Here is a 13,620-nt window from a genome sequence, read left to right as displayed (position 1 = left end):
AAGGGTAACTGTTAGTGCTTTCAAAAGGTCTGTCTCATTCTCTGATACAATACTCTTTTGAATACCAGGAAATAAGACAGAATCCTCAAAGTGACAGTGAAATTTAAATTTCTGATCTACTGAAATTAAACTGTAACCAAATAGAACATCTTCTGTGAATATCTGTCTACTTTGGAAGTTACAATTAGTTCTCTAAGTCACACAAGTCATGTCTCCCAGCATCCTTAAGATGAGGAATGCACGTGCTCTCGGGAGCTCATTTGTATAGACTACAGACTGATAATGAGTTGTTGCTGAGTGTCTCTTCAGTTAAAAAAAAGCAAAAAAGAAAGAAAGAAAAGAAAGATTTGCCAGTCCAGAAGGAAAGAGAAATGCCCAACCATGCTGAGCCACTGGGGACATTTGGCAGCTTTTCCCTACAGCTGTGCTGGAAAACTTCCAGGTGAGTAGCTCTACTTTTGGGGGCACTGCTGCCACGAAGGTTGTGATCCTGATGGTGGCACCATTCCCAAGTTTGGTGATGCTGCCTCTCAGGGGGAGGAACACAAGACCTACTTGTAAGCCAGAGCTCCTGCAAAGTGCTTCTGGATGTAGGTGTCCATCACGGGGCGGAAGTGGAAGTACTTGCTGTCACGGAGCAGGTTGATGATGAACACCTGGGGACATGGAGAAGGGAACCCAGCTCAAGGAGCTGCACATTGCTGCCAAGGGATGACAAACAAGTGACCCAAGGTAAGGAGCATTCAATTACATGAGCTGCTTTAAGCAGTCACTCCTGTGTGATCAGGTATTACTGGTTGCTTCTCCCACGTTACAGTGAATATTGCTGCCCCTGCAGGTGCTGAGGTCAGCCTGCCCTCCTCACCCAAGATCATTACAGAAGGCATGGCTGGACCAGCTGAGTATTTCATATCTGGCAGAAGTACAATACTAGTAATATCATCATAAGGAACTTAAAACTCACTGAGCACGAGGTAAATAATCCAGCAGCTTACCAGAGACTGAAAGACCAACAGACCATACTTCTCTGTGTTGTCATCCAAAACTACAAACAACGTGTCCAGAATATCTTGTAGGAACTAAAACGACATGAACAAAGAATTTAAACTTAAATTGTATTCAAAAGGTTATTTCTCCCCTGCTTTAATTAGTTCATACATGTTAATATTGTTGTGAAACACTTGGCAAGGATAAATCACTTCAGGTACATCCATATGATGTGACAGATTTTAATTTGATTTTACAAAGACAAATTTTTCTCTTTATTCTGCAAGGAATGTTTTCAAACAAAAGTGACAGAAAACCAAAAAATAAGAAATATGTACTCTATACCTGATTTTTAATTTTGACTGAGTGTTCCTTTCACTTTAAGCTGACTGGAAGTGCTGCCTGACACCAGTGGCAAAGAACTTGCTCTCATTCTCAAATCATTGGAGTCTCAGGTACTGTTCAGCATCAGAGGCTGAGGCTGGCCAGTACATTAAATTATGTTTAATATTGAAATTTTTGTTAAATGGGAGAAAGTAAAGCTTTTCTAACAAGCATTAATTGGGGCAAGTTCCATGTTGCCAACTGCTTCTTTCACCCTTAACTCCACAGCTTGTTGAGCACTGACAGTTCAGTGATTTTTCTTCTCAAAGCACAGTCTCCAAAAGGATGAGTGTGAAGGAGAGTGCTGGAGATTGTTAACTGCACATTCTCTCATGATTTTTTAATCTATTCTACTTAAATTTCTAATGTGGACAACAAGAAATAAATTATAACAATTTATGAAGTCTCTGAAATGATAAAATGTCTTTTTTTCCTGAATTATTACATTCTGTTCTTCATATCCCAGTGCCAAATGACAGCTGATTTATGGGGAGAATCAATTACTTCTCCCCATGAAATAATTCAATCCATATCTTTCTTCTTCTTTCTCTATAAAAACCAGATACTTGTACTGCCCTACAAATGAGGTGTACAAAACATGACATTCTTGAAGAATTCCAATACAAATGGGATTTGTGCTGCCCTGTTACTGTTACCAAGTTATCACAAAGAGTAACATTCATAACAGATATGGCAGCACTCAAATGAGTTACACTAAAGTGGTTTTAATGACAAACTACTTATTATGTGATAGGATTTGCCTTCAACTTCTTCTCCTTGGTTGTTTGTGTTAGAAATCAGCTTTTACTTCCAGATTTATAGAAATAAATCCTAGAGAAAGTTCCCAGCACACCTAAGATTATCAGAAATGAACTTTGTTTTGCTGAGACCACAAGTATTCAAAGGCAATTGGAAGTTCTGGGCCCTAAGGAAGCTCAGGCCACACCAGATTATCATGTAGAGCAGCAGTGGCTACACAACCTGGTGAAATGATGAGCTGGCAGCCAGAAGCCTGGTGCACTGCTGGCTGGATGCAGCAGAGCCCCTGCCAGGGTCTGTGTCTGTGTCCCATACCAGCAGCTGTGTGGGACTGCAGGCTGCAACCACTGGTGCTGAGGAGCCAGCACATGTGGCTGAGAGAATCTGACCAAGGATTAGCTCTGCTTTGATCCCACAGACTGTGCCCTGATTCTCAAGGGTATCTTCCTGTCCAGTTTCATGTCATAATAAAATCCCAATTCATACAGGGTGAAAATTCACAGTGTGAATCAAAAAGCACAGTAAGAGGAAGCCTTCAGAAGTGACCTGCAGGTCTGAATTCAGTGCCTATCACAGATACATCCAGAGGCTGTAATTTAATGCAGTACCTTTACAATCTCCTCGCCACTGACATGTCTCAATCTTCCCAGAATATCCATCACTCGGTCTGGGTAAGCTTTCCATTTGAGCAGGGCAAGCAGATCCACTGCAGAGAGAGGAAGGAAGAGCTAGAACCACACACAGAGGGAAGAATGGCAAGCCCAGACCCATCAGATTCATCACTTTGCACTTCTCCTCTGGATGCAGACCACACTTCTTGGGAAATTACATATATATATATATATATATAATGGAAAACAAGAAGTACAATATGGAGTGAGTTAATACTGCTAATGGAGAAAGGAATGGAGGAATGGGAAAGGGCTTTGGAAAGAGTAAAGGTTGCATTTTTCCCTGTGTGACTTGACACTGCACTGTGGACAATGCACTCCTGTCTGCTTGTGCTTTAGGGACATTGCTGTAAAAAAAATCTTATTTACTGAGCCACTCTGTCAAAGCCAAGCAAAACAAACTCTGGATTGTGTAGAAGTGCTAACACTGAATTTTTTTCCTCTTTTTCCTAATTCCTGCTGCCTTGGGCAGTTCTGAGGGATCAGCAACTCACCATTCTGGGTCAGTTTGGTAGAAGAGAGCTGTGTGGAGACTGAGAAGGTCTCTTTGGTGCTGCGCTGGAAGATGAGGCTGGAGGGGATGTTGGGGCAGCCGTTGTAATCCTCCTTGCAGCAGGGCAGCCCCAGGTAGAGCGCGTGGTTGTTGAACGTGCTGTTCTCATCACACTGCAGGGACAGCACAAGGGTGGAGTTGCACCTTGTCCATCTCATCCCACACACCCAGAGCCTGTCAGCAGTTCCCCAACAGTGCCTGTGTTGGGATTTTTGTGGGTGCACACCAACATTTCTAAGGAAAAGCTGTGCTCGGGGGCCTGGACATGTCCAGAAGAGACCCAGCTCTACAGAGTTATCTCCAACCACTGCCTTGTTAGAACCCACCAGATCTTCCAGATGTAAACTTAGTGCTGCTGCCTGAAAATTGTACTGAACAAATAAACCCAGGTGAATCAGCAGGAAGGAAAAACCCCAGTGCCCAAATCTCTTGCTGCAGGGCTGCCAAGCTCTGGCACTGCAGCACGAGACATTTGAATCCAACACAATGTCATCTTGCAAAGGCACAGAGCAATTACTCAGACTGGTAGAAGTGCTGAATGCTCATGAACACCAACGTGTTTGAAGTCAAAATGGATGGGATTAATAGCAGATAAATCATTATCATCAGGATAGAAAAGGTAAGCTGTAAGAAGGCTCTAGCCAAACCATGTGATTTTGAATGTATAAAATTTTGAAACCACTATTAATCTGTTCCTCACAAACTTCTAAGAAGGGGGAGATGGATAATGTAATGACCATTAGTCATTTAAGTAATGAAGTAGAGATGAGCAGTGAAAAGTCTGCAGAGAACTGGTACCTTATAAACATAAAGCTCATGGATATCATCTGACAAGGTCGTGCCATCATCTCTCATCAATGGGGTGAATGCAAAACCAAAGAGTTTCTTTTCTCCCTTGTCTTTTGCTGCAGCAAGAGATAGAAAGAAGGAATTGTATTTGTGCATACCTTGTCAATATATACAAGATTACTCACCAACTTCTCCACATGCCTAAAAGAAAACAAGCAGCTACATAACAAACAACTTTTCTAATTCCAATACCTTTTTTCTGGTTCTATGTAAAGGACTGACAAGCTTCAAATCAAACACAGACATGCCAAACACAGCAAAATCTAAACTGTTTATCCTGCAAAGAAAACATTCTACAGAAAACCACAACAAAAGAACAGCAGGGACAAACATCTACAAATTGCTTTGCCCTGCACTGACCGTTCCCCATGTTTTCAGTGTGCTGTTTGATAAATTCAGCAAAAGGTGGCTTAGCAGAGCCCCTTCACTGTGTCAGGCTGGCCTCCCTTCCCTGCTCCCACCCAGTGACAGGCTGATGCAGCTCTGGCTGCCCTGCAGGAGCCCGGGGGGGCACTCACTGGAGCAGTGGCGGAACTCGAAGCGCAGGTGGGAGCCGCGGAAGCGGTCGATGGGGATGGGCAGTTTGATGATCTCGCCCCAGCGCGGGCTGTTGTTGTGGTACAGCACGAAGGAGTGGTACGCGCTGCGGCTCGGCTCGCCCGAGCCCAGGCTGATGCAGTCCTGCCACCAAGGGAAACAGGAGCATTGAGCACAGCACATCAGCACCCAGCAGCCCTTCACTCAGCCAGTGATCACCTTTATATCATTTATATAATTATTTTATATTGTGTATATATATATATATAATTTATATAACCTTTATATAATTCATGACTTTCTGTGGACATAAAGGAGTCAGAAGCAGAAATTCAGACACAATGAAATGTGAATTTTTAGGAGATCTTGGAGTTTTGTTTCAGGTCAAAGGGTGAACTAAGAGACCTGTGCTACTGGATGAATGCCAGTATCTTAAGTTATTATTTAAGCTAAGTTTTCCATCAAGTACTGAGTAGATACAATAAACATCTAAGTCCAAATATATAAAACTGAGTCCAAAAATAGGATACAATAGGACCATCACTTATAATATTAGCTTTCTGTGAAAAGATCCTTTAACCAGATTTCTACTTCAGTATCTCAGTTCAGAAGTGATAAGTGACCTTTCCAAGCTCTTTACAAATATTCATCTTTCAAAACTACAACTATCCAGCCTCACCAACTATCCCAGAAACTTCTAATCAAGTTACTTCCTCAGTGGAAAGCAAAGAATTTCTGTGTTAACACTCATCACTAAAAACATAATTAGATCTAAATTTCTGCCTTCAGACATAACAAAGTCAGAGATCTTGCCCAATCTGTGCCTTCACAATAATACAGATGAAGAAAAACATGAACTCATATTGTTCAGAAAATAAAAAAAATTGAAGTCTTGAAAAAAGGACAGTAAAAGGTCCTTTGTGATGAAGACATGGAACAGGTAGCACATTTTTTTATATATGAGCACTAACCCATGCTCTAGACCCAGCACTGACAAAGAGATGCAGGAGATACAACATCTCTCAAAACCAAGCAGAAAAAAGACAGCTTGGAGATTCTTCAGTTTTAGCATGTCCAAGGATAATGAATCCAGGAAGAAACAAGCTAAGCAGATCAAGAATAACACATGGAATATAAATTCTGATGTAAAAACCCCCCATGGAACAATATGATGACCAGAACTGCTACTGGTCATTTCCCCAAGGCGTCTATAAATTTTAACCCAAGAAAACACCAGAAATGTTGATTTTTTAAAATCTGTAACCATCTGACTGCCCAGTCAAGAACACCCCATTAACCAGACTCAGTTAGTTCAACCCCTAGCAATAATGTACTGGCTTTGAGAAAGTTAAGAATTTGTGAAGGAGCCCAAAAGGGAAGAAATGCTCTCTGGAATTCTGGGATTCAATGCAAGGACAGCCTATGTTGACAGGGACTCACTGCAAAGGCTCTGATCCAAACTGAGTGACTGAAGGCTGAACTCACACAGCTCAGTCCTCTCAAATAATCCTCAGCCACCACATGGGATGAGTCACAAGCCCACATTTTTTAATTAAGAATTTTTTAAATTAAGAATTAAGTGTTGCAGATAACAGGTTAGTAGAGAGCAGTGCCAGTACTGCAACCCAGAACACCTCTAAGATTCCAGTTCTATTCTGTAACAAGAATAAATGGCTGGGCTTCAACACAGCAATTCCAAAACCTCATTCTGCATCAGGCTCATAGGAGCAAACAAAACAGTATTTCTATTTTCTCTACAAGGTACAGTAAAAATTCAAATTTTAATGTGAGCTTTTTTTGTCCCATCAAGAAGCCACCTGCTCTGGCTGACAAACTGCCAGTCTTTGAATGCAGTTGCATGCTGTGAACTTCAAATAAATCAATAGTCTCTCCTTCTGGTTGTTAACTTAGTTCCCATGCAGTTATACTACAGTCATTGTCTGAGGAGGGCAGACTGGTAAATCTTTAATTCTAAATTGTGATCTGCAAAATACAAACATCAGACTAATCTCCAGACACCTGGTGACCCTGAGACCCAAATATGCAGAGGAATTAGAGGGCAGAGGCAGGGAAGGGAAGCTAAACTAGAAAACCAATCAGGAAATCTCTATTGTTAAAGGTGTGCCTTAGAATTCATAGGCTATTCCTGCTACTGGAATAGAAAGAAGAAACAAGTGAGAAATGTGTCAAAGGATTTTTTTTTTTTTAATTTTTCAGACTATATTGAAAAATACTAACAATTGAGTAAGACCATTTTGAGAAGGAAATACTCATTTTCATTTCAATTCTAACAACAGCACTACATTCTGGAGGTAATTTCACTCCTTTCAATAGGACTATTTCTGGATCAAGATACACTCAGCAGCAATGAGGAGCTGAGAAAATTCTCATTAATGCTGTGCATGGTTCTGCTAAAGGCTTCACAAAGGCACAATTCAGATTTGGGTTGTGCTGCTGGTTGGGACAAGGTTAAAGATTTTACTCTAATATCAGATCAAAACTCTGGCCACTTCCCCCATCCTGTGTAACTCTGCACACAGTGCCTCTGTTGGCAGCTCTGCTCCAGAAAGGCCACGGGGCAGGGATGGTGGAGGGTACTGCAGACAGGAGCAGCAGCCAGTGCTCCAGGGTCCATGAACTTTCAGGGTTCTGCCCACATTCACAGGCATCATTGAACACCAGGAACCAAAGATCTCCCAGACACAAACCAAGTGTCTTTGCTGCTCTGACTGCAACTGTACAGAGGAGCAATACCACAAAAACTGGGACAGAGAGTTTCTTTTAAATGTGATCTAAATTTTAAAACCACACAAAGATCCTTTCTATATAAAGTCTCTCCTTTATGGCAAATACTAGAATGGTTTGGGTTGAAAAGGACTTTAAAGCTCATCTTGTTCCAAACCCCTGCCATGGGCAGGGACACTTTCCACCAGACCAGGTTGCTCAGAGTTCCTGGCCTTGAGCACTCCCAGGGATGGGGCAGCCACAGCTTCTCAGGACAATCTGTTCACCTGATCTTTTTCTAACTGGACTGACCATCCTTTCCAATGTTTGTGCCATGCCTGTCCCACCCTGCCATGTAAAGCCTCCATGTACTTTCAATAGTAATAACAGGCAAAGACCATGAAAAACCAACTTCATCTCTGTGAATGACCACTCCAACCCAAATCACCCAAGTTAAGACTGATAATGACTAGAAATGATCTGGCTTTTGTATGTAATCATTAAGGCACCATTATGTGTTAGCATTTGAAGATGCTGATATTGCAGTTTGAGGAACTTCTCTTTGTCCATGGCAGACTGAAATCAAGTGATGATTAAAACTTTGCAACTGAGTTTGAAAAGCTTAGGCAGCAAAGGAATCTGATCTTCCTGCAGCAGCTCTGAGCACAAACGAGTTCTTTGCAAGAAATACACTTCACATTTAATGAAACCATAAGCAGTTGTAGTAATGAAAGCTCTCCTTTCAATTAAAACCAGAAGACTGTGGCAATGTATTCCTACACACTTCTAGGTGTTAGATTCTCCACAGTAATGGCTACAAAGCCCATTTTATTGCAGTGGAGGTAAAAGAAAAGGTAGGGGGAAGTTATTTCTGATAGCTGCTCATGCTGAAATACTTCCTGTTTACTTCTCTAGATTCACAACCTCCCACCCACCTCCTTCTCTTAAATAAAACTAAAAGAACAGAGGAGGTAAAACAGGAAACATAAACAATCCCCATTCCCAGCTGGAATGGAGCCAACCCAGGGTGAAATTTTATTCAAGTTATTTTCCAGAACTACATTCAGTACTGTAACCCAACAACTCACATTTAGAAGTCTCCCTTGGAATCACATTTCATTGTGTTTGAATGTGTATGACACACATTATTTAATTTTAGATATGCCTATACTCCTTAGTTCTGATTACAGTTACTCTAAATTTTTTTACTTTAGCCACTGACATCACATTTGGAAATCACACAGGCTTTTCAGTTTATGAGTATTTTCTCCAAGTCTTCTATCCCCATATAAGGCAAGTGCTCCAAATCCTTACAGATTTATAACTGACCATAATACAGAGCTTACAAACTTCGTAATAAAAAAAATATAGACAGAGAGCCAGTTTTATTTTAACTCTTCCCTTGCATCAGAGACTCTGCCCTGCAGGGAGCACCTGAGGTCTCAGGGAAAGGAGCACTCACCTTCAGGATTTCTCCATCAGCATAGAGCACGTACATGGTCACCTCGATGTTCTTCTGCACACTTTTGCCACCCCTCTCAAAGTCCCCCTTCTCCAGGGTCAGGTACAGGTCATTCCTGATGTCACCTGCAGGGACAGAGGGAGCCACAGCCTTAAACTCCACAGGAAACCCGGGGCTGTCCCAGTTCCATTCTCACATCGTTCTCTGTGTTCTGCAAGACGATGGCTGATGCCCAAATCATTCCAAGCAAGTTAATTGTTAATAAGGATGAACAGTTTAATATCAGTGCATCAAACCAGACCATTGTTAGTAATGCCTTTAATAATGTGAACTCAGGATCAAGACTGGTTTTAATTATGTAAGTGAGGAAGGGAAAAAAACCTCTTACTGCTATACTGTGCCTTGTTAGCTGAGCTGGAAGTATCAGGCTGAGCCTGACAAAACATCCTTAGCTTCAGACTTCCTATTTGCAAGATATTTTATGAAAAATAATATTTTTGTGATGATCAGAATAACATTATGTTCAGTTAGCCTTTCAAGCATTTTCTGTATTTTCATAATTTCCTTTTATCATAACAACAAAATAAAAGCAGCTTTTTCGGGAACCTGATCGCAATTCAGTTCAGATGGATTAGAAAGGAATTATAAATGTAATTTTTGCTAGATTTTTGGCTGGCCTCTGGTATCCATATGCATGGCTATATGAAAGCAGGCAGTATGGACCCTTGCCAGCTTCTCACTACGTCATTTTCAGGAGCTTTCAGACCAAATTACTATATTCAGAAATAGAAATGCTTGTGTCTCAGCATCTTGTTATCCTGATTTTCACAGACTCTAGCTCACTTGGTTTGGTTTTATTTTAGAATCTGATCTGGGAAGCTGCTTTCAAAACTAATGTGCTCAATTCTAAGGCCTACACCAAAAGGACAGCAGGTATCACCTATTTTTCTGTAAGATTGAGTTACTGTCACCATTTTATGATAGTTCACCCTTAACATTTCTTTTTATCCACTTGCCAGAAAGGCAAACATACTAAAGAGCAATATATAAAAATACCAAAACCAACCAAACAAAAAAATTCAAACCCTTTCAAGGCAAGTATTTTGCTAATCAGCCCCAAAACACTAAATAATGAAGTAATGGAAAAAAAGCAAAGACTCCTTCAATGTCTGGCTTCTTCCACTTGGAGAAACTGATGCAGTTAAATCTCTGTATTAATCAGAAGCACAATGAAATAAGGCAGCATTTGCTTTCAGGCACTGAGGGACATCCTTTTGTGCCCCTCAAAGCAGCACTTCAAATTCTTCCTGAAGTCTAAAACCTCACAGAACTTGTTCCTTAATCTACTGTAGGGACAAACAATAGATGCTCTCAGTCCTGCCTTTGCTTTCAGTTTTATTTCTGGAGATAAGGACAACTCTTTCAGCATGGAAAATCCAGCTCTGTGGCTGCAGTCAGTGCTTCCTGCTGGGAGCTCTGTGTGAATGGCAATCTGTGTGCAGAATCTGCTCCTTTGTCCAGGAGCCTCCCTCTCCTGCAGGGTCAGTGCTGGGAGCACCTCCCAGCCAGAGGCTGAGCTGCCAGGGGTATCAACAGGGAAAAGATGACAGCAAGAGCTTGGGGAAAGACCTGGGATATTGGATCTGCTTTGGCTTATCAAGGCACAGCATCAAATGCAACAAGCCACAGGCCACAATAGAGAAAATTATCTTGGGGATCAAAATCAAGCTGAGATACCTCTATCCTGATTATAGGGATAGCAAAGAAATACAAAATTTATCACAAAATCTGAGTCATTTGCTTTGAAAATTCTCCTGCTTAACAGACTCCATCCCTTTCTCTCAGTGGTTTTCTCAATTAGGAAAAAAGTTTCAATTTGTATGCTGTAAATCTTAATAGAAATTAATTGTACTCACTATAATTAGTATTTTGGAGCTCCCTACTTGTGACCTCTTTTCTGGAAGGCAGTCTGGCTACACAAAGTCCAATGTTAGATAGCAAATCATTTTCCAGCCTAAATTAAAGGCAGCATTTGGTTATATATAGCATCTTATCTTCTATTAAGCTTAACAGGAGGGATATTACTCCACTAATTAAAAAAAAAGCCTTTGGGGTGGGGTGTAGAGGGATCTTAAAACCAGTGGATTTGCATAAAAATTAAGGGAAAAGATGGGAAAATGTGTTATAGTGAAATACAACAGTCTATCTTCTCTTGTAAAAACTGTCTATTGGCTTCTCAAAAAATAAAAAAGATCACTACATACAGTAAAAATAGGAAGTAAATGCATTTAACAAAGACAAAAAGCAATTAACCATCAGGTAGGGTGATTATTTTGGTGGAAATCACCTTCCTACAAGGAGCAATCACCTTTTCCTAGCATATGAGTTGACCTGAGGCCTCACAAGCCCTTTGTTTTTCTCCATTTGCTTGTGGTTTTGGGGAATTTGAGCTCTGCTACCCCAGTGGGTGGCACAGAAGCCAGAACAAGTGCTTGAGCACAGAGCAGCTCATTGCAACCTCTGCTCTGAGTGTGCAGGGCCAGAGAGAAAGCTCAGCCCCACGTGGGACTGGGCACACAGGGACAGTGGGCATGGGACACTGAGGGACACCTGAGGGACACCTGGCATGGGACAGCAGGCATGGGACACTGAGGGACACCTGGCATGGGACAGTGGGCACGGGACACTGAGGGACACCTGGCATGGGACAGCGGGCATGGGACACTGAGGGACACCTGGCATGGGACAGCGGGCATGGGACACTGAGGGACACCTGAGGGACACCTGGCACAGGACAGCCCCACGGTGGCATCAGCAGGACCAGGAGTGGCCTGGGCAACTCCAGCCCCACTGACTGTGACCTGCCCAGGCAGGAACCTGGGCACACAGGGCTTGGCCAGATGGATTCCATTGCAAAGAGACAGAGACACAAACAATGAACTTGTTTAGGATGTCAGACCAGTCATGCAGATGACTGCACCAACAGCCCTGTGCCTGTGACACCAAATCCTGCATTCTGGGGGACAGCCAGGCTGGGACCTCAGCCTGGACCACAGAGGCCTCAGGCCTTCCCAAACAGCAGCACAGAACACAAAACTGGGTGAGCTGTGGCCTCCCACCAGCAGAAGAGGAATAAAACATGCTACAAGGCCAGTGGGCCATGGGTATTTATAGAGCAAAGCCTGCTGATGTCATTTTAAGCTGAGGTCTCTGTGCTGGATGGCTGTCAGGGATGAACTGAAAACCTCAGATTTTTCAGAACGGGATTTGTTTCAAAACCCATCTCTCTACAAATGTTTGCCAGTTAAAAACAAAAGTAAACTTCTTTTTAGCATAATCCATGCACTTTTTATACACATATAGTTACTGACATTAATTCTGGATCAACTGCCTTGAAAGACAGTATTTTCCATGATAATATCAAAAAATCATATTCTGATATTTTTTGGGGCTCTTTCTTTATAAATTCCCTTCACCTTTATTGGGGTTTTGTTTGTATGTTTTATCCTATTTATGAGGCCCAACGTCCAACATACAGCTGTTTAAATTATAAATCATAAATTATAGCTTGAGGGGGGCTCACTTGCATTGACCTGAAACTATTTTCATGGTAATGGAGGCAAAAGGGAGTGGTGGAAAAGGCTACATGAGACAAATATTGATTTTGCACTTGCAGTATAAAGGAATGTACTGGAAGATTGCCAAATATTTATTTATAATTTTCAAGACTTAATAACCTGAAGCAGCCCAACAGCCACTCCTTGTCCAGTCTGCAGTGGAAGAAATGGGAGTTTATCCTGACAAGGTGTGTAGGTTTTCCACTGGAAACTGACCAGTCACTTGTACTGCAAAATAGTAACAATTTACAGGAACTGTCTGCATTCCATCAAATGCTTTTTATTCAGGGATCCTAAAGATTTTGGTCCCACAAGACAGGAAAGGTCCCTGTTTTGTGCAGAATACTGTATCAAAAAAGGGTACATAATTCACAGAAGTTTCTGCAGGAGAAAGAGACACAAATTTCTGGTCTCTCAATTCTAACAACTTCTTTTTCTGAGCTTGTGACTTTGTGGGCATGTACTATGTCCCTGCAAGCTGGGGAAAAGTGGCAGTTCTCAGAAGTCTGCATGTGTAGGTCTAGTTTCAGCTAACTAAAATAGCTATTTATCCAGAGAATATTGGATTTTTTAAGGCGGAAGTTTGGTCTTTTACAATTTAGGCAGCCAAGGGGGAAAAAATATCAGAATATGAGAGTTTAGGTCTGCTTTTAAGAAATTGCTGCACTGGTCCTATTCACTTAGGGCCCCACACTGTGATGCACTGTCTGCTGGACTCTCTAACACCTCTGGGTTTGGCATCTCTTCAAAAACAGTGGCACTTCACAGAAGAGTGAATGGGCAAGAAAGATATTCAGACTATCTTCCACAATGGCTTCTGAAGAAAATCCAAACCTGTGCATTTATGTCCCATCCATAAATGAACAACCAGAGCCCATCAGCAGCACCCCACTGACCTGAGTCAAGTTACAGCAGCTCCAACTGAGGACTTGGGCCAGCAAGGAAAGGCTTTGAAGCAAAGCATAAAGTGTAGAGGATTTGTGTTCTTGTGCAGTGTTATCTATCACTTGTTCTGGCTCTGTGTGTTTGAGCTCCCTGCAGGGGAACTGCTCTGCCTCCTGGCTGAGCCTCTCCCAT

At 41.9% G+C, this 13,620-nt stretch overlaps 1 protein-coding gene across 1 annotated transcript in view; it reads right to left on the bottom strand.

Annotated features, from left to right (window-relative positions):
* DOCK3 (dedicator of cytokinesis 3) overlaps nucleotides 1-13,620 on the bottom strand; it is a 188,187-nt gene that overhangs the window by 60,896 nt on the left and 113,671 nt on the right. The window contains 7 exon segments of the mRNA XM_058032100.1: nucleotides 556-656; nucleotides 996-1,079; nucleotides 2,739-2,836; nucleotides 3,296-3,467; nucleotides 4,153-4,259; nucleotides 4,722-4,884; nucleotides 8,927-9,051. Coding sequence (XP_057888083.1) covers nucleotides 556-656; nucleotides 996-1,079; nucleotides 2,739-2,836; nucleotides 3,296-3,467; nucleotides 4,153-4,259; nucleotides 4,722-4,884; nucleotides 8,927-9,051 — 850 coding nt within the window.

Source organism: Melospiza georgiana, chromosome 11 (assembly GCF_028018845.1).
Source record: "Melospiza georgiana isolate bMelGeo1 chromosome 11, bMelGeo1.pri, whole genome shotgun sequence".
NCBI classification, from domain to species: domain Eukaryota; kingdom Metazoa; phylum Chordata; class Aves; order Passeriformes; family Passerellidae; genus Melospiza; species Melospiza georgiana.
Note: the sequence above shows the minus strand (reverse complement) of the source record. Positions and strands in the feature narration are given on the sequence as shown.